Consider the following 25,160-nt stretch of genomic DNA (forward strand, 5'->3'; position numbering starts at 1 on the left):
CAGGTGAGAGTAAGGTGTTTAAATCCCGCTCCAGCTTTTCCAGGTACTCCGGCTTCCTCCTGTATTAATACCAGACAACAAAAGTCGTAAAAAACTGTAAATAACAGAGCAACCAATTAAACAACCTGTAAACAAAGTGGTAAAATAATAACTAAAACACCAGGGAGGAAAGAGTTTGTTTTATATCTCCCGGGACTCAACTGACCAATCACACAGTAACATCGACTCCCAACTGACCAATCACGTCTCGAGTTTGGAGTAGTCGGCCATATTTGTGTTATTCCAGACCCGTGATGTTGTTAGGCGAGTTACCCGGGTGTTTGGGGCCTTATACAGGTGAGTCACATGTCTTTAATACTCTATAATTTACTCGTTAGATTCAAATACACCCAAGAATAGAATAGTTATAAATTTTATGAAGTAAAATAATGTTTAGACACTAATACCTTGTTAAAAAATGTACTCCCTGGGCCAGGCATTTAAAGTTGTTTCAATATACAAATGCATGTTTATGAGTCTTTATTTCTTCCTTACTCTATTTAACTCTCTTGATCAGTTATTATAATTTAGAGTACAGGGGGTGATGGTAGAGCCATAGATCTTTAATTATTATAAGAATTAACAAGCTGTCAAGATGGTTATAAGGTAAAAGAGACTGACCTCTAACGACCTGATGGACCTCGCTACTAACCACTAATACTAAATAAAAAATAATAACCTTAAGACTAATTCATTATCCTATTCAAGCTCTAAATAAACTGTTTTAATAAGCCATGGTTGAATACTAGTGAAAGATTAATAAGTTTTGAGTTCATTAAGAAATTAAAACTTAATTCTAGTTATTATTTAAACCCAGAGGTTCAGCAGGCGGTCGCCACTTTATATATACGAGTTATCAATGAATTCCTTTATTTTTTGTTTGAGTCATATAACAGATGTAGTTGGAGAGTAAGGAAAGAGTTTAACATAATATACTTGTTCTAATATTACCTCAATGGCTTATCAGGTCAATTAACTTGTTATACTGAACTTGTGGAATGAGCTAACATAATAAAAATACGGTCCGACTAATTACCCAAATGTAGCCGCAATGAAGTCAAGTGATGGTCGTACAAGCGTAATTTGGGCTGTGAATCACTTCTCGATTATTATTTGGTGTCATAAAGTAAAAAAAAAATTGGTAAACTTACTTTAATCTGAGTTGTGTTGTGTTAGGTTAGGTTCGGTTCAGTACATGCACTCGATCTATTAACTCAGATTAAAGTAAGTTTTCCATTTTTTTGTGAATTTGTGACACCATATACTAGTCGAGAAGTGATTAGCAGTCCGATTTATTCATGTAGGACCATTATTTGACTTCATTGCAGCTACATTTGGGTAATTAGTCGGACCCATCTATCAATCTATCTAAGGTATCAATCTATCTATCTATCTATCAATCTATCTAAGGTATCTCTATCTATCTATCTATCTATCTATCTATCAATCAATCTGTCATCAGCCGTCCGCCACTCTTAATAGCAGAAGCGTCTTATCACCACTACTGTTCTGAGTAGCTGAGTCTTGGGATACAGAGGTGATTTCCTTATCCATTTGTGAATAAATTTTGACGTTAGTGGCAATTTGTTCACTCCGATTGTATGCATCTTAAATGTTATCCTCAGTCAGTATGTATGTATGTATGTATGTATGTATGTATGTATGTATGGAGTGTAAACAGTAAAAGGCCATGGATAGCGGACAAAGCCATCAAGTGCTTATTGCCGGGAGATCATAACAGCTTTGTATTTTAAGAAACCATTGTCGTAAGATATGATCAGTTTATTGAAGTAATGCGTTATCTTTACAGTAAGCGATTAATGATGAGTGAAGGTACACGGATAGCTGTAAGGAAGGCGGAAGAAGTGTCCAAGATGGGGGAGGCGGGATTGACACCTGGCATTCCTGTCGTTTGCTTGGTGAGTACTAACCCAAATATACTTTAGTATTTTAATCATACAATACAGGTTATCTCTATGCTTAGAATGGGAGACAAGATCAGAAAGTTTAATATTAAATTTGTTACAGGTGTGTGACAGAACAATAAAAGACATTCATGCCCAGGACGTACACAACTTGTTCTTAGAGTCGAGCGTTACGTCACACACCCGGCAGCAGCTCGGAGACATACTGGAACAGATCATCAAGTCCCCTCTGGATGCTACTCAGGTGGGTATTGGTTTATGTTAATTCATCCATTATCTACAATTTATCCTGAGCTTTTTAATCAATTATCACATATGCTGAATGTTTCATATACTGTACGTACAGTAGTTTATTTACATGCTGGCTTTTAACTCGATCATTGGTTAAAGTTGGGATAACACACAATCTTAATCTTTATTTGAGTTACAGGTATATTGTATTGGTGTGACTAGGTAAGGTTTAAACCATTTATTTTTTCAGGTATATTCAAAGACTTTGTGTCGTCGATGCTTTAAACTTCTTGATGAGTTGGATGAAATGCAGCACCGCTCTGACGTCATCAAGAATACAATAGCCGGCTGGTACAACCGATCATTCCTTAGAAGACTTAAGTTACCAGGTGGAGAGGAAGGAAACTTAGGTATGAATTAACCTCCCTCCCTCCCTCCCTCCCTCCCTCTCTTTCTTGGAGAAGTTAGGAGGTGTTCTAACAAGTCATAGTGACTGGGAAGATTTTGAGTGGGATATGCAAGAAGCTAATTTGATGAAGTGTTGTGTGACTTGTGCTTCTGTACCAGACTGCCTCACATAATACAGGCCACCAGTTGGGTCAGTCATTGTCTTGTCCTCATACAACCCTCAGTTATTCAGCCTTGTTATGATATTTTGATCTAAATTGGGATACCGATCTCCCAAATAGTGGCCGGTATTATGAGAAGCTATTGGCTGTGCCAGAAGAGAGTATTTCAAAATCAAAGCTGCCAATTTTTTTTTTACCCAAAACACTGATAAAATATAATAGGAGCAGTAGAAATGAAAACCTAATTCATTACAGGTGACAACCCCTTATCCGAAATTCCGAAAACCGAAAGTTTTTTGTGGAGCATTTTTTTTTTTAAACAGGGATTAGCCCACCCAGGCATAGATCACTGACCCACATTGGGGCCTGTGGGGCAAAAATGTAATAGTAATACTAATTATAATAATAATAATTATTCACAGTAAATACACCAAAATAAAATAATAATGATAACAATAATAATAATAATAATAAAATATAATAATAAAATTTATGATAATAATAATAACAATAATACTGTGTTAATAAAATAATAATAATAAATACAAGAATGAAAAAAGATAAAAAGTGAGAAACACGACCTAGACCTATGAATTATTATTAATATTATTATTATTATTATTATTATTATTATTATTATTATTATTATATTAAAATACACACACACACACAAAAAAAACCATTCTGAAAACCGAAAAATTCCGAAATCCGAAATGCCTCTGGCCCCAAGGATTTCGGATAAGGGATTGTCAACCTGTATCACATTTTTCACACTTGAGCACAGGATGGCCAGAATTAAGAGCAGCATACTGTAGACTATCATTGGGTAAAAAATGAACATAGGCGATACATAAGTTGTGAAATTCAGGATAAGTGGTAAATGAATGAAGAAAACTTATGATAATGTGCAGTTAAAGGTGGAAAGGGAAAGCGAAACACATACTGTAGACAAAAATACAGTACAGTAGCCTGTATTATATGACGCACAGAAAGGATATAATATCTGATATACAATATATGATTTGTCTTCAACAGAACCAATGGATATAGATAGTCCTGATGAGGATGAAGAGTCAATTGACGAGTTAAAAGTTGAACCATTAGATGACGAGGAAGACCTCCTAGCAGATGAACTGAGGCCTGAAGACCAGGGGATCAGACCTGACGACCCTGAGTTTAACCCCGCCTATGATAATGTGTGGATGATGGGTAAAACTCGCGTCAGAGGTCGTGGCAGGTACGGTACTGTAAATTGAAATTATGTTTATGTAGAGGTGTATGTATTATGTATATAAGAGGCCCTCGGAATGAGTGTCCCGTACTAAACCTGCTTGTGAGAATATAATATATTAAGTTGATAGTCATGAAAAGTATAATACATGTGGACTTAACAGATGCAATATACAGTACAGTATGCTAATTTTATATTTTTCTTAAAGAGGGCGCGGGAGAGGGCGAGGTCGTGGAAGAGGTCGCGGACGAGGCCGTGGCCCCGGTAGACCACCAAAAAACCCAAAGGATGGTTTGGGGCCAGGCAAAACATCTGTCTCTCTGGGGGAGAAGTTAGGCCAACTGGTTACAAAGATACTAGGTAGCTAAGTTTAATATTGTACTTTTATGTTTATGTACTTGATGAATCAACTTAGTGTGCATAATGAATTACTGTATTGTGAAATACTGTACTGTATGGTGCAGCAGTATGGAGGGTTAGGACCCACTCTGCTTACCACCCATGTGAGGAAGTGTGTGTGGAATATTTACACTTGTATCAGCTCTTATACACTCTTCTCCTACCACTCTGTACTGTTATATCCTCCCACCTCTCTTGATGAGTTTGTATTTTATAACAGCTATCACACAACAGTGGAAGACGACTAAAGATGATATGGAAGTAGATAAAGTCTTAGGCTTTGACTTATATCATTGATCCTCTTTTTTTTAGGAAAAGAGATTATAGAAATTGGGAGCTTCTGTTTGTATATACGTACTGTATTCTCGTATGTTTGTGAACATTATTTGTTTAGAACATACAGTGCTGTATACTGTACTGTACAATAGTATATAGGTTTTTAAAATTATTTTCACTTGTTTCTTGAAAGTTACTGAGATATTGTTGGTATCATTTGCCCAGTTGAAAGTTAACAGTGCAAATTTTGGTTTCAGCAGCCATTGTATATGAGTGATCGAGGGTCCTCATGGAAGATTGTTTTACCTGTATTTAGTTCCTGGAGGTGTGTGGAAGTGGGAAACAAGGATTCCTTACCCTGACACAAATGTGGCTATTTGTTTGATTACTGACTACATTATAGTGTTAGTGTGCTGATTAAACAGACATGGGTCAGAAAGGACCTGCTTTTAAGGGTAACTGTTGCACCTAGTCCTCCTTATTTGGGGTTGATAGTGTTATGGGGAGGGAAGGGTGATTGATAAACTCCAATGGGGTGACTGATCAACACTGTCTTGCATATGGAGAATGGTCTGGAGAACAGTTCCGTACTAAGCACTGTGAGTAATGTGGGCCACCTGACTCTGCACTCTGTTAGAAAAAAAGACAGGGTTAATCTTTCATTTTTCAAGTAAGAAATTTAAGATATTTGGAGCATTCCCCTGGATCCCATCTTCAAATGATTTAAAGCCAAGGATATGGGGAATATCCGGTGAAAAAAAAAATGTACAAAAATGTAAATTATGTGGAAGACTTGTCATTGCTCTCATACACAGTTTTGAAAATATAAATTTGATTGCAGGAGATGATGACACGGAGGAACAGCCTAGCTTGGAGACTGAAGAATCTGCAGGTGCTGAAGAAACTGATGATGCAGCTACAAATGTTGAAGACAAGAGTGAAAAGGTAAGACACTTAGATTGTCATTGTTAATGTGTAGATTACTTGTTCTACATTGTTGTGTTAGGATGCAGCTTAACAGGTAGGTTCTGCAAATGAGTTAACAGTTTACAAAAAATTACAAATTGATTATCATTGTTACGATAGAGATACAGGAATTGTTTTGGGTGGTAAATACAGTACAATACTGTATAAGGGAATTTTGTTGGCAGGAACAGTAGGGTCAATTTATATATATCATGAAATCATTGTTTATGGCAGCTGGGGAAAAGTGACCTATTTGTTTGGGTCCTTTAAGCATAAGGAAGGAGCAAATTACAAGTGCCAGAAATAACATAACTTAGAACAATATATGACATGAATAGAATACTGTATTGGTAGTACAGTACAGTAAAAAATATAAGTGATTCTGAAATGGCAATGTAAAGATATTTTTTATAGTATCACTTCAAAAGACTAATATCTCTTGTGACTTTGATCTTCGATATACCGTACCGGCCTGATTCTGGTGATTCCCTCCTTGTCTAGTGATGTTTTGGACAAGAATAAGTATACTGTGTATTGACTCCCAGGTGAATATATTGGTACTACTTTATAACCTTATGTGTATGGAGCTGGGGTCATCTATGGTTGGAGGGAATGTGCTAATTTTTTGTGGTGTCTTTTACCAACTAGCAAAGAATTATGGGCATTGATTTTTTATTGGTACAGGGTGACTCTCTTATCTGGCATTCCGTTAACCAGCAACTCCAAATTAATGGTATTGTTATAGATGAGGCATTTCCCGGCAAACTTCTCAATTGACGGTACTATTATAGATGAGGCATTTCACGGCAAACTTCTCAGTTGACGGCACTATTATAGATGAGGCATTTCACGGCAAACTTCTCAGTTGACGGCACTATTATAGATGAAGCATTTCACGGCAAACTTCTCAGTTGACGGCACTATTATAGATGAGGCATTTCACGGCAAACTTCTCAATTGACGGCACTGTTATAGATGAGGCATTTCCCGGCAAACTTCTCAATTGACTTCACTGTTATAGATGAGGCATTTCCCCGTAAACTTCTCAATTGACGGCAGGTTAGGTTCCACCACCACATAGTTGTCCCATTTGGCCACAGACCTAATTTTACCATTGTTTCATGACATTCAAACAGCAGTTACCCAATAGCTACAACAAAGTAATGATCATGAAATAAAAATCAAATGAAAGGCTAAAGTTCAGTGGCAGTTCATTTGTTTGGGCTGAAGCTGAAGCTCTTACACTGTATAATACTGGCAAACATATGATCCTGAAGCTGATATTATCTACACTGATTGTCTGAAATATTTGTTTATGTCTCAACACTACCTACACTTTGGAAAGATTGAATGAATGTGTACAGGTATATGAGATATGTGGGTTTACTGAGTGTCCTGAAAGGTAACTTATTGTTTAGTTGGAAAATGTCTTATTTGATTACACAGTGCATGCAAGTATTTGTGTATGTGTAGGTATGTTCATCTGCCTGTATTGCTGCCTATGTCAGTTTGTATACTGTATTTGAATGTTTGGTATCACTTAGAGAATTATTCTAATATAATTATGGCAATCTATGCATACAGTCAATGTCACTATCTGATTAAAGAGTGTTACATAGTATATAACTATAGAGTAGATCTATTCCATCAAAGCAACACCAGCATATATTAATGATTTACCTTTAAGTGTTGGGTTCATATACAGTACTGTACAGTATTCCTAATGTATCTACTGTACAGTAAACTGTCAGTTAATCATGTCATATGCTATGTAGGTACTCAGTAGTAGCCTTGATTCCCCTATGTTTCAGGGAGGAATAGGAACTTCTTCTGAGGCTGAAATGTCCACTCATGTTCTCACACACGCCCACCACAGCTGCCCCAATTGTGGTCTGGCTCTCGCTAGACCAAGTGCTCTCAGACACCATTTAAAGATTGTTCATAATATTGAGATGGAGGTAAATAGGGATAAATTTGAAAAGGAAAAGTATCATTGCAAATTGTGTGGAAAGGCATATGCTTCAGCTGGAGGGCTACACAGTCACATGATTGGCATTCACTCGGGGAAGGTCTACAGCTGTAAGGAGTGCGGCCGTAAGTTTAATCACCCCAAGAATCTTGCAAGCCATGTTGTTAGACATAAAGAAAGACTTATCAAGTGTAGTGAGTGTGAGGCAGCATTTTACCTTCGTAGTGAGTTGAACAAACACATTAATCAGGTGCATCGCAAGTGTCGCCCTTACAACTGTGTAGACTGTGGACGATCTTTCTGTCAACGCTCGGTCTTGAAACATCATCGTATGGTTCACTCCGACCATCGTCCTCTCACTTGTCGTCATTGTGGACGCACCTTCAAGCACAGACATGCATTTAATTACCATCTTGAGCAAGAAAGAAAACTCAACACTCAAGAAAATGGCCATCAAGTGCATGCTGTTGAGACCCAACATTCAACTACAGTAGACTTGTCACAAACAACAGAATTGATTCAGACTCAGGATAAATCTAGAGAATGTATTCGAGTACGGAAGGTGAATGTGACGGGGAAAAAATCTGTCATTAAATGTACGACAATCAAAAGTGGAAAAAAATACATCAATGAGGACACCAAATCTTGTAGCCCTTTAAGATTTATTTCTCTTCTACCAAATCTAACCACTGGGTCAGACTCTAGTTCTGTCAGTACACAGGAGCCACAGAGATACCCAGATATAGAGCTGTTTGAGAGTAACACATACGGTGACTCTCTAGAGCCTCCCGGGTCATGTGTAGATGATGATAGACACATTATGTTAGTTAAAGATATGAACGAAGAACCAACTGCAGTAGCTACATTTGTCCTGGGTAATGGATCAGATAAAGTATTGGAGGTAGAGAACTTTAAAACTCAGAATGACCCATCTATTGGTGCCTGTGATTCTTCAGAAGATGCTTTAAGGAATATTGAACTAAGTCACACAGAAATCACATGCATTACAAACACCCAGCCAGGACCCAGCAGACTAGAGTCATCGGTTACCCAGTATATCAAAGAGGGTATTACTGACTGTTGTGTTCTTGGTGATTTTATATCTGTTATTGACAGTGAAGTCTTGAGGGGTAAAGATTCCTAACATGGTGGTGCATCACACTAATGGAAAAGTAAATCTTGTTTTATTTATAGCAAGTTGTAAAATTTGTGAAATATTATACACTCTCCAAAAAGTATCATCACGGAGGGGTCCAATGAATTTTAAAATGAACACCGTGACTCCTGTTGTCTTGGTAAGGTTGTCAAGATCCCTCATCTGTTGTGTAATATTATCTTCACACAAAATTGTAACAATACTTTTTGGAGCTAGTGTACAGTACAAAACAAATTACAGTGTTATAGATTTAAGTATAATATGACAAACCTGTAAGTACAAACATGAACAAAATATAACTCAAATAAATGAAGAGGTAAATATAATGTGGCACCTTTCAAAAATTATAGAACTTACAAGATGATTCCGGGATTAAGAAACTTAACATATTATTGTTTAGTGTTGCAGGAACAGAGCCGGTCTCTCTCACCTAAAGACCCAGGCTTAAGCACACTCCTTTCTTATAAGATATGTCAACTCTTCAGAAGGTGGAAACAAATGAACCCAATTTCAATATACTTCCATGTACAAACTCTAGGACTTTAATGGTAAAAGATTGACCATTAATTAAAAGTTTATAAGTCATTAAGTTTTGGGAAAGAGAGACATATAATTTATCGATGGAGAATTGAAGATTAAAGTCCCATTTTATGAGATTAGGATAAGGGCTCAGAAGATTAGGATGAGGATTGCAAGAGGGATATAAAGGCAGAGAGATTGGTCTGAAGGATTGTACCACCATATAGTGTTTAAGTGTCTGGAGGGTGTACAGTACAATTAGGTTCCTCAGATATACAGTCAGTGAGTATTAAGGACAAATTACAAGATATCCTGTAGTGCTTATGTGTTTCATGTGATAAATTACAATTATTATGTATCATTATAAGATATACTGTAACAGGAACTGAATTATGTATCCCAATTCTATTTGTCGTCTGATTTTATAGTTTACAAAGTACATGCCTTCTGCTATATGTATATACTGTACTGTATGTTCATGGTTGCAAGGTATACGTACCCCCAATCCCTATAGACTCTGACATTACCTAATAACTGAGAGTGGGACCCATTTGAATTAGGTTGGATCCTATTAACCCCTTCACTACAGGGACGCCATTTGTATTATTTTATTTGGCTAACGATAATTAGTTTAGATTGGGGAATGCTCATTTGTTTATTTACTATTTTTATTACCAGTATTTCTCACAATTTGGTCAACTTCATGAAACAAACTGTGTTGTATGATGGAGGGTTCTGGTTTGGTCAACACTTAACGTGCTAATTAAAATGTATTCCTACCATCAACTTGTGTAATGAGTCTCAGAATATTGATTTGATCCTGTCAGTTGAATGGTCTTATAATATGGAGCATTTTAAGTGATTATGAGATTGAATTTTTGAATTTTCTTCATTAATTGAGTCTGAAAGGCATTACTGATCCATAATTGTCTTCAATACTCTTAAGAAAAATTATTCTTATACGGTGGTTTTGTAAGAAAGTTGTAATTTGTCTTTGAAGTGAAATAAATTTGTTTTAAGTTACTAAATACAGGTACATCTTGTTATCCACCTGTCTTTATGTTCCCAGCTGTCTTTCATCTTTACATTTCTCATATTTTTGTGTGAGGTCAGGGGATACATGATCATCAAAGAACGGGGGTAATAATAGGGAGACTAGTACGGTAAACAGGATGGCGTCGGGTGCAGTGTGGCCCTGACCCAGCCTCATATACAGTGCACAGCTATTTAAAAAATACTACTGTACCTCCACTGTAGATCATGCAAATTGTGGTACAGTAATAGGAATTATAACAATACTGTCCTGTTCATAAATTGTGAAGAAAATTTCCCGGTAGTCAATGATGCTTACGACTGGTGTGAGAGGCCTCGGAAAGGTGTTCACCTCGCTTCCAGACGACTGAGAAAATGGCTGCATGACTTTAAGCCATGGCAAGGAGCCTTCTTACCCTACTGCATCTACTTCTGAGAAAAAAAGGATGGGTGGGGGGTTGGACAGGGGAGTTTTCCCCAGTGGTGTGTACAGTACAGTCACCCACAAAAGACCTGTCGTCTCTCCTCCTGAACCACAAACCCTGAGATTCAAACCAGTGAATCCAAAGCATTTATAGACAGAATAATGCATCTAATATATTGCTTCGGGTTCATGAGTCTGAATCTCAGGGTTTGTAGGACAGCAGGAGAGACAACAGGACCTTTGTGGGTGACTGTGCCTGGTATGGTTATAAGATATACAACAGAGTGTAAGCAGTGGGAAATATAAATCTTGAAAAGGTGTGTAGAAGCAATAAGTTTGGAAAGGAAGAGATGTTGATTGAGGATGGAAACAAAAAAGGAATTCTTCAGCTCTTACTGTACTTCTTTTTAACAGCATCATCAGTCTTCATCATCATCATTTTACGGCCGTTTTCTACACATGCTTGGATTAGTCGTGATTACTTGATGGCAAGTTTTATGGCTGGATGTTCTTCCTATCGCCATTCCACTTTTACAATGTTGGACCTGGCATTAAGTACTGTATAGGACTTCCAAGTGCTTTCCTAGCTGACAAAGCAGGTTACTACTCGATTAAGCTTTATTATTATGTCTAAGGAAATTAGATTGTATAAATGTTTAAACCTGGTGCTATTTGTACTGGATGACTAAGTGCACTTATACAGTATTGGAATCCTAATTTTTTTTGTTTTGTCTTGAAAAATATTTCTTACAGTATAATACTTTTAACATCTTTTGGAATATAATAGTGTGTGTGTGTGTGTGTGTGTGTGTGTGTGTGTGCATGTATTGTTTTAAGGGGGTGTTCTTGAGCATAATAACTACGGCAATACTTTACTGTAATTTATATAATATTACCCTGACTTAGGTGGAACTAGTTAGAATGACAGATCTTCCTCCTCTCTCGCTCCTGATACAGATCTCGTGCTTTACAGATAACTGTGGAAGAGATAGTGGTGCTGAGTGGTGTCAGAAGAGAGGGAGGAAAGGGGAAGTCTATGAGGAAGACTCCCAAACTTGAGGATGTGTCTTCTAAATCCGAGAAAATGACTTATAAGAACAAGACCCACATGTGTGATTTGTGTGGGATAGAGTTTGACTATGCACAAGAGTTCAGAGATCACATAAAGACTCACGGAAGTTACGAATGTGCCATGTGTGGAAAAGTGGTCGCCAAACAGGGAATGTTGACTCAGCATTATGTCAAATTCCACGGACTGAAATTAAATCCAGATGCTCAACACGTTTGCTGGATATGTGGCAAAAAATACAAATCTAAACCGGCAGTCACATACCACGTTACTACTGCCCATAATGACGCAAAACTTAAATGTGATATATGTGACAAGAGCTTCGGTCATTCAAAAAATCTCAAGGCTCATATGAAACGTCACGGAGAGAAGGAAGTAGCGTGTGATAAATGCCCCTCTAAGTTTTATACCACTTCTGAGTTAGGATATCACTACAATTCTGTCCACCAGAATGCAAGGTGTTGGAAATGTGAAGTGTGTGGAAAAGAATTTAACCGATCTAGTATTTATCTTAATCACGTAGAGAAGCACAGACCCAAGAGATTCGAGTGTACCGTATGTTTTAAAATGTTCCGTCGAAAAGCGCACATCGAAGCTCACATGAAGCAGCATTTTAACACTAATGCCGAACCCGATCCCTCCCCCAAGGACAAGATTAAGAAATACCTGAGGTGTAACGACTGTGGTGCGTTGTTCGAGAGCGAGGACAAACGGAAGGAACACCTCTGTGGCGACCACGTGAAACTCATCGAACAATACGTCTGTGTTGGATGTAATGTTTCCTTTCATTCCAAAGAGGACCTCGACACCCATGTTTGTGGTCAGAATGCCGCTCATATTTTAGTACAGTCTGAAACGATCACTGAAGACGTACAGATATACGCAGAGCCGGGCAATTTTGAACCTGCTGCCATTGGTATCAACACAGACGAATGGGACACTTGCTATGTTGTACTGGGATGAGTGGAATAGTTTCTTTGTTGTACAGAAATAACCATGATGCCTGCCTTGTTATACGTGTTTAAGAGGTTTGTCTACTTTGTATTCCTTCAGTTTTAACTAAGTGAACATTTGGATGAACTTAGAGCCCTGTTGACCGTAGCCGTACAGATTGTTTGTTTTGCCTTTCTTCTTGTTTGTCAGTGAACAGGGAACTTATCTTGTGCTTGATTGAGTACTATAGCTCTAATACTTACTTTGTATATTCTTTGATAGATGTTATTTAAATGAGTTTATTCTATACTAAATATTTGTCTTTTTATCTTGTGTACCTTCCATGTCATACCAGAATCATCCAGTACTCTCTCAGTTGAAGGTACTTACAGCAAAGAAATATTTACAGTTTTCAATTTCAGAAAAAGTAGGACTTAAATGGTTTTTAGTTATATATAAAAACCAAGGCTGTGGAAACTGCGTATCTGAATAATGTACATTTATTTTGTCCACTTATTGTTTAGGCACAAAACCACAACCTTACTGGAGTTGTATCAGTTAAAGCTGTCAGGGGAATTATACAATTGTATTGCTTGGCACATGTACAGTACAGAACTTTGATATTGAAGCACAAGGCAGTACTGTAGTTTCATATAATTGAGAAAGAGTAATAAACAAGTTTTATATGATACTGTCTCTCTTACCCTAGTACCTGTAGAACCCTTGTGAGTTGAGTGACAGGACAATGATAAAGATTATACAGATATAATGATGATAGACTGAAAGCCTTGTATTGTCTTTCAGACGTTACAGGTGACCCGTCCCAGGGAACCGGGCAAGAGAGTACCAGTTCTGTCCGAGAAGATGCGCCTTAGTATTGCCGAACTCTCTAGAAAATCGCGAGCTTTGCCACACATAGACACATCTAGTACTATAAAGAAGGAGTCAAAGTCACAGGAAAATGCCTCAGAGCCGCGTGTTAAGAGGCCATATCGCAAGAGATCGCACATCATCCATTTGTGTAAGTTTTGTATGAAAGTGTGTCCAACCGGCGAACAGTTAAAAGAACATCAGCGTTCCCACGATACAATCGAGTGCCAGTTCTGTGGGAAGGTTCTGGCCCGGATTGGAGCTTGGGAAAATCACCTTAAGATATTTCATAACGTTGAGATTCAAGTGCCGGGAAATGAGGAAGCGTTAAATCGCCCCAAAGAGGAGGTAGATTGTAGTGTGTGTGGGAAACAATTTTCATCAAAGTCTGCTCTTGCTTATCATTTGAAACTTCACGATGGCAAAAGTTACCCATGTGACAGGTGTAGTAAAGTATTTAGCCACCCAAGTAATTTAAAAACCCATCAGTTAAGACATGAGAAAAAGAAATATTATTGTGAGAAATGTGGTAAAAAATTCCATACAAACTTTGCCCTCTTAATGCATGATAACCAAACTCATCGCATGGCCAAGTCATGGAAGTGTAAACATTGTTCTAAAGCCTTCACTAGATGTGCTGCCTTTAAGGAACACATACGAGTCCACACAGGAGAGAAACCATTTGAATGTCACGTGTGCGGTGTAAAGTTTCGAAAGATCCATCACCTGAAGAATCACACCAAACAGCATGAGCCGAAGACATTCAGAGGTGGACCCTTTAAGTGCCAACAGTGTCCCAATGCAGTATTCTTACACAAGGTCTCATACGATCGTCATAGAAAGTTCAAGCACCCTCAAGTCTCGGTGAATGCTCTGATTGGTGGAGAGAATGACATGTTCACTTCAGAGATTGTACTGAAGAGAGAATATAAGATTGAAGATGGAGGAGAGAGAGTGAGCACGAACTATATGGTTGGAGATCTTGACGGGGTGGAAGGGATCGAGATGGTGGGTTTGGATGATGGCAGCTTTGGTGCCATAGGACAGGGTGGTCAGTGTATTATTGTCCTTTCTGAAGCCTCTGAAACTGTTGAAAAGGATGTAAAGAGCCAGTCACTCCTACAGCAGATGGAGGCATCTAGTGATGCCCCAGAAGCCGGGATTACCATAGAACCACAGCTGTTTAAACAAGAAATTGACGATGTCGTCGTCGCTGATGATGACGAAGATAATGAGTCGGAAGTACAAGAGTTGGATGAGGCTCAACTCGCTTCACTACAGGAACACATGCAGTTAACTGAACAGATGACGGCCACACAGTTACAACAGATATCTATGGCTACTCTTGAGAGCGGGAAGTTCCAAGTTCAGATGGACGGAGAAACTTTTGACGTGTATACAGTCGCTCCACCAGAGTAATGTGTGACATATTTATTCTAATGTCGATGCCATCAGTGTATGAGTAACTGGCAGACTAACTCTCCTCTATTCTTCTGTTGTCTATTGTACAGATAAAGAAGACAAAAACTAACATAAGAGTGGAACATACAGTACAGTACCTCAACTGATGGCCCACAATATTAAGGCTACATTAACCAAGGAGATTCAACTTTTGATATTTTATTTCTCTAATGCCAGACGATTTTATTCAGTTCAGAAGCGACCTTGTACACGAGGCGTTAACCGGTATTTTTATTTATAAAGGAAATCTGTAATTAAAGTTTATGTTCTTGTACAGAAACGGTGACAAAAATCGTTGTGTAAATACTTGTATATCATGAAGAATCATGTTGAAGCACCAGTGAAGTTTGAAAGAATTATTTTCCAATACAGTATTAACAGCATACACCAAGGTTAACATAGTTCACCACACATTGTAGGAGATGCACGGATAAAATATTTGTCATTTTCTGTAATTGAGTTTCACAGTACTGTATCTTGGGGAGCTTTTTCAACAAACTGATGACTGTAATTATGCAACAAAAAATATTACTTTTATAATCATGTTATCCTTGTGTTCAAAGAGATGAACATTTAATTTGGGTAATATTTTTCTGGTCTGGTAAGTACTGTGCAGGTTGACAATCCCTTATCCGAAATCCTTGGGGCCAGAGGCATTTCGGATTTTGTATTTTTTTGGTTTTCAGAATGTTGTTTTTTTTTTTTTTTTTGGATTAGCCCACCCGGGCACAAGTCACTGATCCACATCAGGGCCTGGGGGGCGAAAATATAATAATAATTATAATAATGATAATAAAAATAATAATAATAATAATAATTCGTAGGTCTAGGTCGAGTTTCTCGCTTTTTACTTTACTTTTTTTTTTACTTTTATCCTCTTCGCCACTGATCGGCTTGTTAGCCACTTGGGCGATCGGTCACTTCTCTGTCACGCACTGTTGGTAAATACTGGGCATGCACCGGCTCCTGAATGTACCTGAACCCGCTCCAGTGTTGGTCAAGTCTTGCCTTGAAAGAGCTCTTCTTTTTTCATTCTTGGATTTCTTTATTATTATTTTATTAATACAGTATTATTGTTATTATTATAAATTTTATTATTATATTTTATTATTATTATTGTTATCATTATTATTTTATTTTGGTGTATTTTTTAATTAAAAATTTTATTTACTATGAATAATTATTATTATTATTATAATTAGTATTGCTATTACATTTTCGCCCCCCAGGCCCCGATGTGGGTCAGTGATCCATGCCTGGGTGGGCTAATCCCTGTTTAAAAAAAAAAAAAAAAAAATATATGCTCCACAAAAAAACTTTAGGTTTTCAGAGGTTTTCAGAATTTCGGATAAAGGGTTGTCAACCTGTACTGTGTTAAGATGCCAATTAATTTCTTGTCAAGGCAAATTATCCATTATGTCTGATCTCATGTTCAAATTAAAGTCAATTGTTTTATATAAGATTAATAATTCATCTTTTAGTTATTATGCACCATACTTCACTATACTGTATTATACACTACCTGAAGAAAAGGAAAACCTCATCTTGTTTACACATACTGTACCTTAGTGCAGGCAAGCACATGTTGTTGATTTCAAGTTATGCAAAGTTTTTTGGTCAACAGGTTGGTTTCACAGAAGTTGGTTTCCTAATGGATAGATAAGTTAGCTTGGCATCTGATAGAACTGATGCCTGTTTAACCATCCTGTCAATTATTATTTCACTTTTGTTGTTGATATTTGAGAGTGTTGGGATAAGGTAACCAGGATGTCAGAGGAAGAGGGTGCTAAGTCTTCTCTGGTGTGTGTACAGGACAGAACAACACAATACCTACACATGACATACACTGAAATCATGACACTCCATACATTACTTCTCGAGATATAAACTGACATCTGTTTGATCCCTAGTATCTCTATATTTTCCCCTGTAAGAGACCCATGACTACCTTAAACTTGTCCCTCACCTCTTACTGGTAGGGAACCTGGAAATGCTGTCTTATCTGTTCATCTGTGTGTATGTCTGGTCAGGTGTCTTGAGTTGTGGATGCAGTAGCTTGAGTACAAATGAAAGCAGAGTCCAGTTCATTATCTTAATGCTTATTTATGTGTGCCTTCAGTCGTCATTAGTTTCCCATCATATTTTAGGAAGTAAGTTTTAGTCTACTCACATTAAGGTGTCGAGGATTACCCGATTCACCCACCCCTTATGTTGGAGTCACTGGTATTCATTTTTGGTCTTTAGTCTTAACATTTATTAATCATCTCATGGTATTTTATGGTCATTGTTCTATTCTGCTTTTCTCATTCACTCCTCTGTTAAATTATTATAGTGCAGTAAGTGAAGAGAAGCAACTAATTCTGGCAATGCTAGTTCAGTGTACAGTCGCTACAAGAAATATCTCTATGTAGGGGTCCGATGAATTTCAAGATGAACACCACGACTTCTGTTGTCTCGGTAGGGTTATCAAAATCCTTCGTCCGTTGTGTCATATTGTCTCATATATAATCGTCAAGATAGTTTTTGGAGTGAGCGTGCGATATATTTGGCCGACACCAGAATATTTTATTCAGCTTAGAGGGGATCCTGTACACAAGGGGTTAAAATATTCCTCCAGGCGCATTATTGTTTCTCTTTATTTACAGTATCGTTGTATTGTATTATTTTGAAGTGAATTTTGAAAAAAAAGTGATGAATTTCAGTTCCATTCAACTTTCTTATTTTTTATATTTTGTATATATTCCATCTCCCATGATCAACTATTCTTGGTTATGTAGTATATACAGTCACCAGCTCTTATACCGTAGCTCGTCTAGTATAGTGCCTGGTGTGTATTGTGAGATGTGGCACCTCTGTGTTTGTTTACATTGTATTTAAACTCTTGGAATGACCTTAAGGAACCTCGCAATAGTACCCAGACTAAAGATGCAAGATAAGCCTTCCACAGAGTTGCCACATCTCACAAAATACACCAGCCACTGTACAAGGTGTAAGTGCAAGCAACTGTACATCGTTTATTACTTTGGTTGTCCGTGGTATAAACTAATAAACTGGAGACTTGTGGTGTAGTGGTTCGCTTTCGTGCCTTGCGGTCGGGAGCTTCTGAATCAGTTCCTAAAAGGTGGTATGCTGGGAAGGTTCAATTATACTATTTGCCTCCTTCTATTGAGCAGTATTTTGGGACTGGACTGTGATGTGAATGTCAGTCATCGTGTGTATAATATGTGGCCCTGAACTGCCAATGCCATTAATATTATTCGTGTAATACTGACTAAGACATCCATTTATCTCTCACACGTTTGTTTTCCTTGATTTTGCAGTCATTTTTGTCCCAATTCATGTATATTATTTCATGTTCAGTAAATCCCAAGTTTTTTGTACATCTATCTACTGTATTAATTATGCTCTACATTATACCAAAGCCCTTGTTTCGGTACATATCTGACTGACTCGAACTTTATGCAATACTTACATTTGGAAAAGTGATATTTACCAAATTTGAGGTCAAGTGAGGTTGTTATTTTGATCTATTTCCTGTATAAATGATCATACACCTATACTTTCTAGTTTATTGTGTTTTTGTGGTTCTATTCATATCCTGGTGTCATAAACATAGTCTCACATGTATATTCCCATTCATTTTTATTATGTACATATGTAAAAAGCTGTACAATTTCATTCAATAAAGTCTTTGTAATTTTCAGAACTTATAACTGTAGTTTAATTTCTTACTACATCACATTGAAACTTTGTAGAACTATATCTGAATCTGGAAATGTATTGTTGTTATGGTGTTTAGTACTGTTGTTTTTGTCATCTTTATATACATTACAAGGGTTCTGACGTATGTGATCTTGGTACTGTATAATGTTTACCATCAAGTAGTCAGTGTGGTGCTTGACTGTGTGAGGGTACGGGGATGAAAGGGGATGATTTCTTGAGGTCTTGTTGTGAAAGGTAAACGTCATAACAGAACACATATTATGTTAGTTGTAGATTATGTGGCTGAAGGTAGACTCTTATGTTGCTCCTAGGTCCAACAATCGAACTTAGCCTCTTCACTATAGGGACGTCACTTTATATATTTTATTTGGCTAACTCCAGATGATTTTATTCAGTTCAGAGGGGAACCCATACACAAGAGGTTAAAAGGATTAAAAGAGTGAAAAAATATCAGTGTGTGGAGCAGAAACACACACACAAAAGAGCTGGGTAGACAGTAGTGAAAGAAAATGAGTACTTTTAACATCTTGTCAAAAGTATAAGAGATTAATCAGGTAATTGAAAATGGAAAATGTACAAGACAGTGATAGACACAACTTAAGAAACTACACTAAAGAGTTCCAGGTGTCTTGTTTGGATATGTAATGGGACAAGAATGTGTAAAGTTGCTGAATGACTGTTGGTACAAAAAAGACCAGGTTAAAAGCAGGAAAATATATAAATGTACAACTATTACTGTACTATAATGTTTGTTATACTGAAGGCAGAGAAAATGACTCCATTGTGTTCTGTATCTATGATGTGGAAAGGTGTTTGTAAAGTGTACAGTATATTCCTCTCGGCTGGTTAAACTACCGGCATGTCAGAGATGCTGGAGTAGTGAGTCAGTCGTCACTTTGGGTCAAGGAAGAATGTGATGAGTTACTATGGATATTCACTAAAATAATGATAGATAAGGGAATTCTTTGGTAGGAATATAGAAAGTGTGATTGAATCTAATTGTGTTTGCATAAGAAATCATAGAAATTAGTTGCTGGTGTAAGCTCATAAATGGCTTTTATTTTTATTTTATTTTATTTATTCCTTTTTTCGGGAGAGCAGTTTGTAGCTCCTCTCCTTCTCCTTGTGTAGCTGCCTTTGGATTATGAGAAGCCACTTGACAGATAGCAAAAACCAGACTTGTAGGATATTAGGTACTGTATCAGGGGGACCGATCTGTCACCAAATGGAACAATGAATGAAAAATTAAGTCACAGTCATTGAAAAAGAAAGTAATAGATGCATTCAGTTATTAAGATAAAGAATTATGTCTTAAGAGGTAAAGGATAGGCATTAACCCTCTGGTACTCCTGGCCATGGTCGGAAATCTCACCCCCTCGTAATCTTTGGACGCAGGTTGTCTCTGTAACAGGAATGTTTTTTTGTTTTTTTAATTTTAGTAAACATTGGGTAGAATGAGCCAGACCCAAATTGCACCCTTAGAGATGCATCTGCCAGCCCACCCCACAAGGCTATTGGTTGATAGGACCGGTCCGCTGTTCCAGTCTTTCTGCTTATGGGAGGGAAGTGCTCTCAGTGTGAGATATGGCTGAGTGGGAGGGGTCAGGCCAGCACGGGATCTCTTAGCGACGTATCCTGCATCAAAAGACCATGAGAGGTTAAGGGGTGCAGTTAAGTTGACAATATTTTATGGTTAAGAGAAATAAGCAAATTGGAAATGAGACAAAAGTTCTCCTTGATAAAAGTGTGTAAGATGGAAGGAAGAGAGAAACACAGAGACACGTGAAATTGAAAATAAAATTGGACACAGTTTGACCAGGGTTTGCTTTGGTGATATAGACACGATGAGAGAAAGTGAAGAGAATATAAGTTAAAAAGAGTATAATTCAAGAAATGGACGGTGGAAGAGAGAGAAGGATCATTGTTAATAACAGACTTCACATTATGATCCCTCCAGCCTGGCTAATAACTGTGACTGGAGTGGAAGCTTCTGACAGTATAAACAAACCTTATACAGTATACGTGTTGAGTTACCTTATAAAGAGAGGAATTTTTTACCATCTAACACAGTGGTTCTTAACCTTTTTTTAGTCACGGACCCCTTTGGGAATCTGGTGAAAGCTATGGACCCCCTCCCTAGAAAAATGCACATAAGCACATAAACACGTCTTTGCGTGCAATGAATGTACTTTATTTTATTGAAAATTCATTGCCTCATACAGTGTATGACATACACAAAGTATGAATAAAGTAAACAATCTTAACAAAGAATTATGTTTCACACTTTTTTATGCATAAATTAATGGCCACTCCATACAAAAATGAAATACAATCATCTTGTGCAAATTAAACAAAACAAAACTTTAATTCTGCTTAAAAGTTCATTTCAATGTGAAGGTTGTTGTTGTTTGGATTGAACATAAGAAAATAAGGAGTCTGCAATAGGCCGGTTGGCCTGTGCATGGCAGCTCCTGTTGAGAGTTACTACCACTCTCTATCATCCATGAATCTATCTAGCCTCCTTTTAAAACTTTCCAGCATTCCAGCACTTACTACAAAGTTGCTAAGCTTGTTTCACTCGTCCACCACCCTATTTGTGAACCAGTTCCTTCCTATCTCCCTCCTACACCTAAGATAAATGTTAAATTTTTATCTGACCTTCAGGGACCCCCTGAAGCCCATCCATGGACCCCCAAGGGGTCCATGGACCCCAGGTTAAGAACCCCTGATCTAACATAATAGTGTAATCCTTTTTTTTGTTACAGATCTCAAGAAGAACAGGTGCAAGAAGAGTTGTCTTCCGCTGCCCGTACTGTACATTTGCTGCACCTTCACCCCAAACACTTCATGCCCACAAGTCAGCTGCACACCGGGACATGGACTGTCCTCACTGTGGCAAGCTGCTGTCAACATGGTGGGCTTACGAGCGACATTTATCAAAGTTTCATGCTCACGAAATTCCTGAAGACGTAAAGCAAGAAAAGGCAGCTCTGGAGGTAAAAACCAAATGTCCTTCAGAAACTACACTTGTTCATATACTTCTCTGTCTCTTATTGATTCCTCTCTTCATTTTACAGGGGCCTGAACATTATGGCATTTGACAATTTTTTAAAGATCTTTTTTCTAATGAATGTTTTTTTTTTTTCAAGCACCATGGGTTCTCCCTCACTTACTACTGTACATCCTCCCTTACATGTTTCCCAGAATCAGTTCAAAATAATCCTGGCAAAATCATCACAAACACACAGAAGCTTCGTCTCAAGTCAGTGAAGTGTATCCATAGGTTTGGTTTGGCCTGTAGAATATTTTATTATTTTCTAAGCTCTAATGGTTTTGTGGTGTTCAACAGGCTGCCCTAAAGACACCACAGATACCCGGCAAGAAGAAGAGAGGACGGAAAAAGAAGATACAACAATGTGAAACCTGCAATGAAATATTCAAGTCTCGTCCAGCTCTTACGTACCATATTGCCACAAAACACTCGAGGTGACGTATTATATAATTTCTGTACTGTACGGTATTCATTAAGTAGAACGTTTAGGGTTAAGATATTTTTAATTGTCATGAAAATCCTCCCAGGAATATTAAGGTCAGCAGTTTGTTCATATTTTTTTCTGGGTAAACAGTGAAATTCAGGTGTCATTGTCTGCTCAAGTGGTCAGTGGTCAGACAATTTTATTCACCACAGAGGGGACCCCATACACAAGGGGTTAAGTCCCTGTTTTAGACCATTAATGTCTTGTTATTCTCAGTGGATAAAGTATAACATACTTATAAAAAGGAGTTTTCAGTTTATTTTCCATACTTACAGCACCATGCATATGTGTGATCGCTGTCCGGCTGTGTTCCCACATCGTGCTCTCCTTGCCTCACACATTCTTCGTCATGGTGAGAGACGTGTCATGTGTCATCGCTGTGGAAGAAAATTTTTCACTCAGAAACAACTCAACAGTCATGAGGTATGGCATCATGTACAGGGGTCTGATAATGAACACCACGACTCCTGTTGTCTCAGTAGGGTTGTCAAAATCCTTCCTCCATTGAGTCATATTCTCTCTCACAAAATCATAAGATACTTTCTGGAGCGAGAGTTCACATATCCTATCAAAGTTTATTTATCTCTTTAACACATCACTGGTTATCCCCAGCACTCCAAGGATGCACCAGGAGATATAATAATATAAATCCCCGAACAGTATATGGGTTATGGGTAGTGACAGGGAGAGTATTAGTGGAAGAAAGTAAAAGCCTGGGTAGAAGGGTTGAGCTTTTGTCTGACATTAGGCGAGATGGTAGTTAATGAATGTGTTGTAGTAAATGAAAAGACTGTGTTTTAGAGGTAAGGAAATACATTTTAAATAAATATAATGGTGAATTTTAATTGATTTTGTGTTGTTATAGTTAAACCAGTCTAGTTATCATTGGTTCTTTTATAAATTATTACACTATTATTATTTAAGTGTATAGAGTTATGTCTATTCTGTCTATTGTTGGTATTCTGGTGTGATGGGTTAAACCATAGCAGAGATGCAGTTATACCAGTGAATATACAGAGAGGACTATTTTCATTCCAAGAGCAATAGTTTTAGTTACCTTCCCGGTGCAGTAGGTCGTGTCTTTTATTATATTATTGGAGGATAGAAATGGAATTGACTTTATTCCATATGAGGGGCCAAGTGGTAGAGAATATGTTGTATGTGGAAGATGTTCACAATAGGCACCCTGAGTTAGTGTTTATAGAACTTTAAAGATAGAAAAAAATAATTCCCTTTACATTACAGGATATCATTTTGTATTTGATGTATCCTTAAAATAAACTGTTTATATTGCTAATTTTAACATATTTTCCTTAGAATCTGTTCCATAGAAGAGCACGCAGCTACAGTTGTGAGACGTGTGGTGGACGATTTTCTACTCTACGAGTCCTGCGTCACCACATTCGCACTCAGCCTCATCACAAGTTTTATTGCCAGGAGTGCGGAGTGTCATATTCCCAGAAACAACAGTACCTGACGCACATGCTGACACATGGTTTGCGTTGCTCGTTATGCAATCAATCATTCTCGTCGGCCGTTGCTGCGCATCAACACTATCGCACTACACATTCACAATCGGAGAGTAATACGAACACATCCAGCACTACAGTTAACAAGTGTGAAATCCCTGAAAATGTAACTCCATGTATTCGGACTCACTCGCTGTATGAACCCAGAGATAAGGGAAACAAGAGACAAATAGAAATATCAGTGAAAGATAAGCCAATCGAAAAACAAGAAGCTCTAAACGTCAAATGTGAAGGTGATGAAGACGACAGTGTTGTGATCGTGGTGTCTTGTGAAGGTTATGCAGAAATTGTTCATTACACCCAGGCAGAGACACAACAGACGCTGCACCAAGACACAGAAGACGACAACCATGTCTTTAGCATTGAAGAGAAAGATTTACCTCACGTTACATAACCTTAGGACGCAATGAATGGGTAACAGAACCTGTAGAGTCGTGTGGCACCACCTGAAGTGTTTGTTATTTACATGTCAACCTTGATTAGTGTTATATTATGGGAATGAGATTGTCATTTGTCACTTGATTCCATGTACCATTATAACATCATGGGATTACTGTAAAAGTTTATAGATTTTTTTATATTTATTGTGTATTAATGTTGTGTAATTATCTAGAGTGTTTATCTTGTGCAAATATTTATTCACTTAAAAGTGTTCATAAATAATCAATTTCATACAGTTTATTAATGCAAGAATGATTGCTAATATGGAAGATTTATAAGTTCATTTTATGAATTGGGCTAAATATATTTATTAACACGTCATGTTATCTGATAGTGTACAATATATTTAACCTCATCATTTTGTTATTATTATTTGGTCATCTGTATCTGTATGAATTTTAGTAATGACAAATATTGAAGGTGTACATTGTTCATGACTTTACAGTATTTAGAGTTTGGCGAGCGGTTCCTACTGTATACAAGAACTACCGGTAAGTGCATACAGAGTTCACAGTAAACACATGAAATATAAACTGATCAATTTTTACACTTGGTCATCATGTGTAAAATGTATATTGAATGCAGACAAAAGCTTGGCTGTCATATCTTGTTCTTTGTTTCTCCTGAGGACATACAATCATACTGAAAGGAGTCAACTGAGTATCACTACATCAGAAAAAATTGTGGTACTGAATAGGGAAACAAATTTGTATGGTGTATAAAGACTCTCTGGATCATAATATTGTAAGGTAATCAAATCATGGTATCTTATAACTAATATACTTGTATTAGATTATAAATAAAGAAAGCCATTTGCCATTTATATCTTTTTTCTTAGGACTATCATTTGTAACAAATATAA

The 25,160-nt window shown here is 37.4% G+C and overlaps 1 protein-coding gene across 5 annotated transcripts; it reads left to right on the forward strand.

Moving 5' to 3' along the window:
- Window positions 1-234: 234 nt before the first annotated feature.
- On the forward strand, window positions 235-25,117 carry LOC121865720 (myoneurin-like). 5 transcript variants are annotated; one of them, XM_042365249.1, is made up of 11 exons: window positions 247-336; window positions 1,850-1,958; window positions 2,068-2,208; window positions 2,446-2,605; window positions 3,800-4,001; window positions 4,204-4,355; window positions 5,512-5,615; window positions 21,558-21,788; window positions 22,142-22,278; window positions 22,604-22,751; window positions 23,646-25,117. In XM_042365249.1, the coding sequence occupies exons 2-11, from the start codon at window positions 1,860-1,862 to the stop codon at window positions 24,249-24,251; spliced, it is 1,980 nt and encodes a 659-aa protein (XP_042221183.1). In that variant the 5' UTR covers window positions 247-336; window positions 1,850-1,859; the 3' UTR covers window positions 24,252-25,117. The 5 variants fall into 5 exon arrangements, 4 of the variants coding, with proteins under 4 accessions (XP_042221180.1, XP_042221181.1, XP_042221183.1 ...); XR_006088799.1 differs by lacking the exons at window positions 21,558-21,788; window positions 22,142-22,278; window positions 22,604-22,751; window positions 23,646-25,117 and adding exons at window positions 11,710-12,833; window positions 13,543-13,651; XM_042365246.1 differs by lacking the exons at window positions 21,558-21,788; window positions 22,142-22,278; window positions 22,604-22,751; window positions 23,646-25,117 and adding an exon at window positions 13,543-15,764 and having other exon boundaries at window positions 235-336.
- The last annotated feature ends 43 nt before the right edge of the window (window positions 25,118-25,160 follow it).

Source organism: Homarus americanus, unplaced genomic scaffold (genome assembly GCF_018991925.1).
Source record: "Homarus americanus isolate GMGI-L3 unplaced genomic scaffold, GMGI_Hamer_2.0 scaffold5099, whole genome shotgun sequence".
Classification (NCBI taxonomy): Eukaryota; Metazoa; Arthropoda; class Malacostraca; order Decapoda; family Nephropidae; genus Homarus; species Homarus americanus.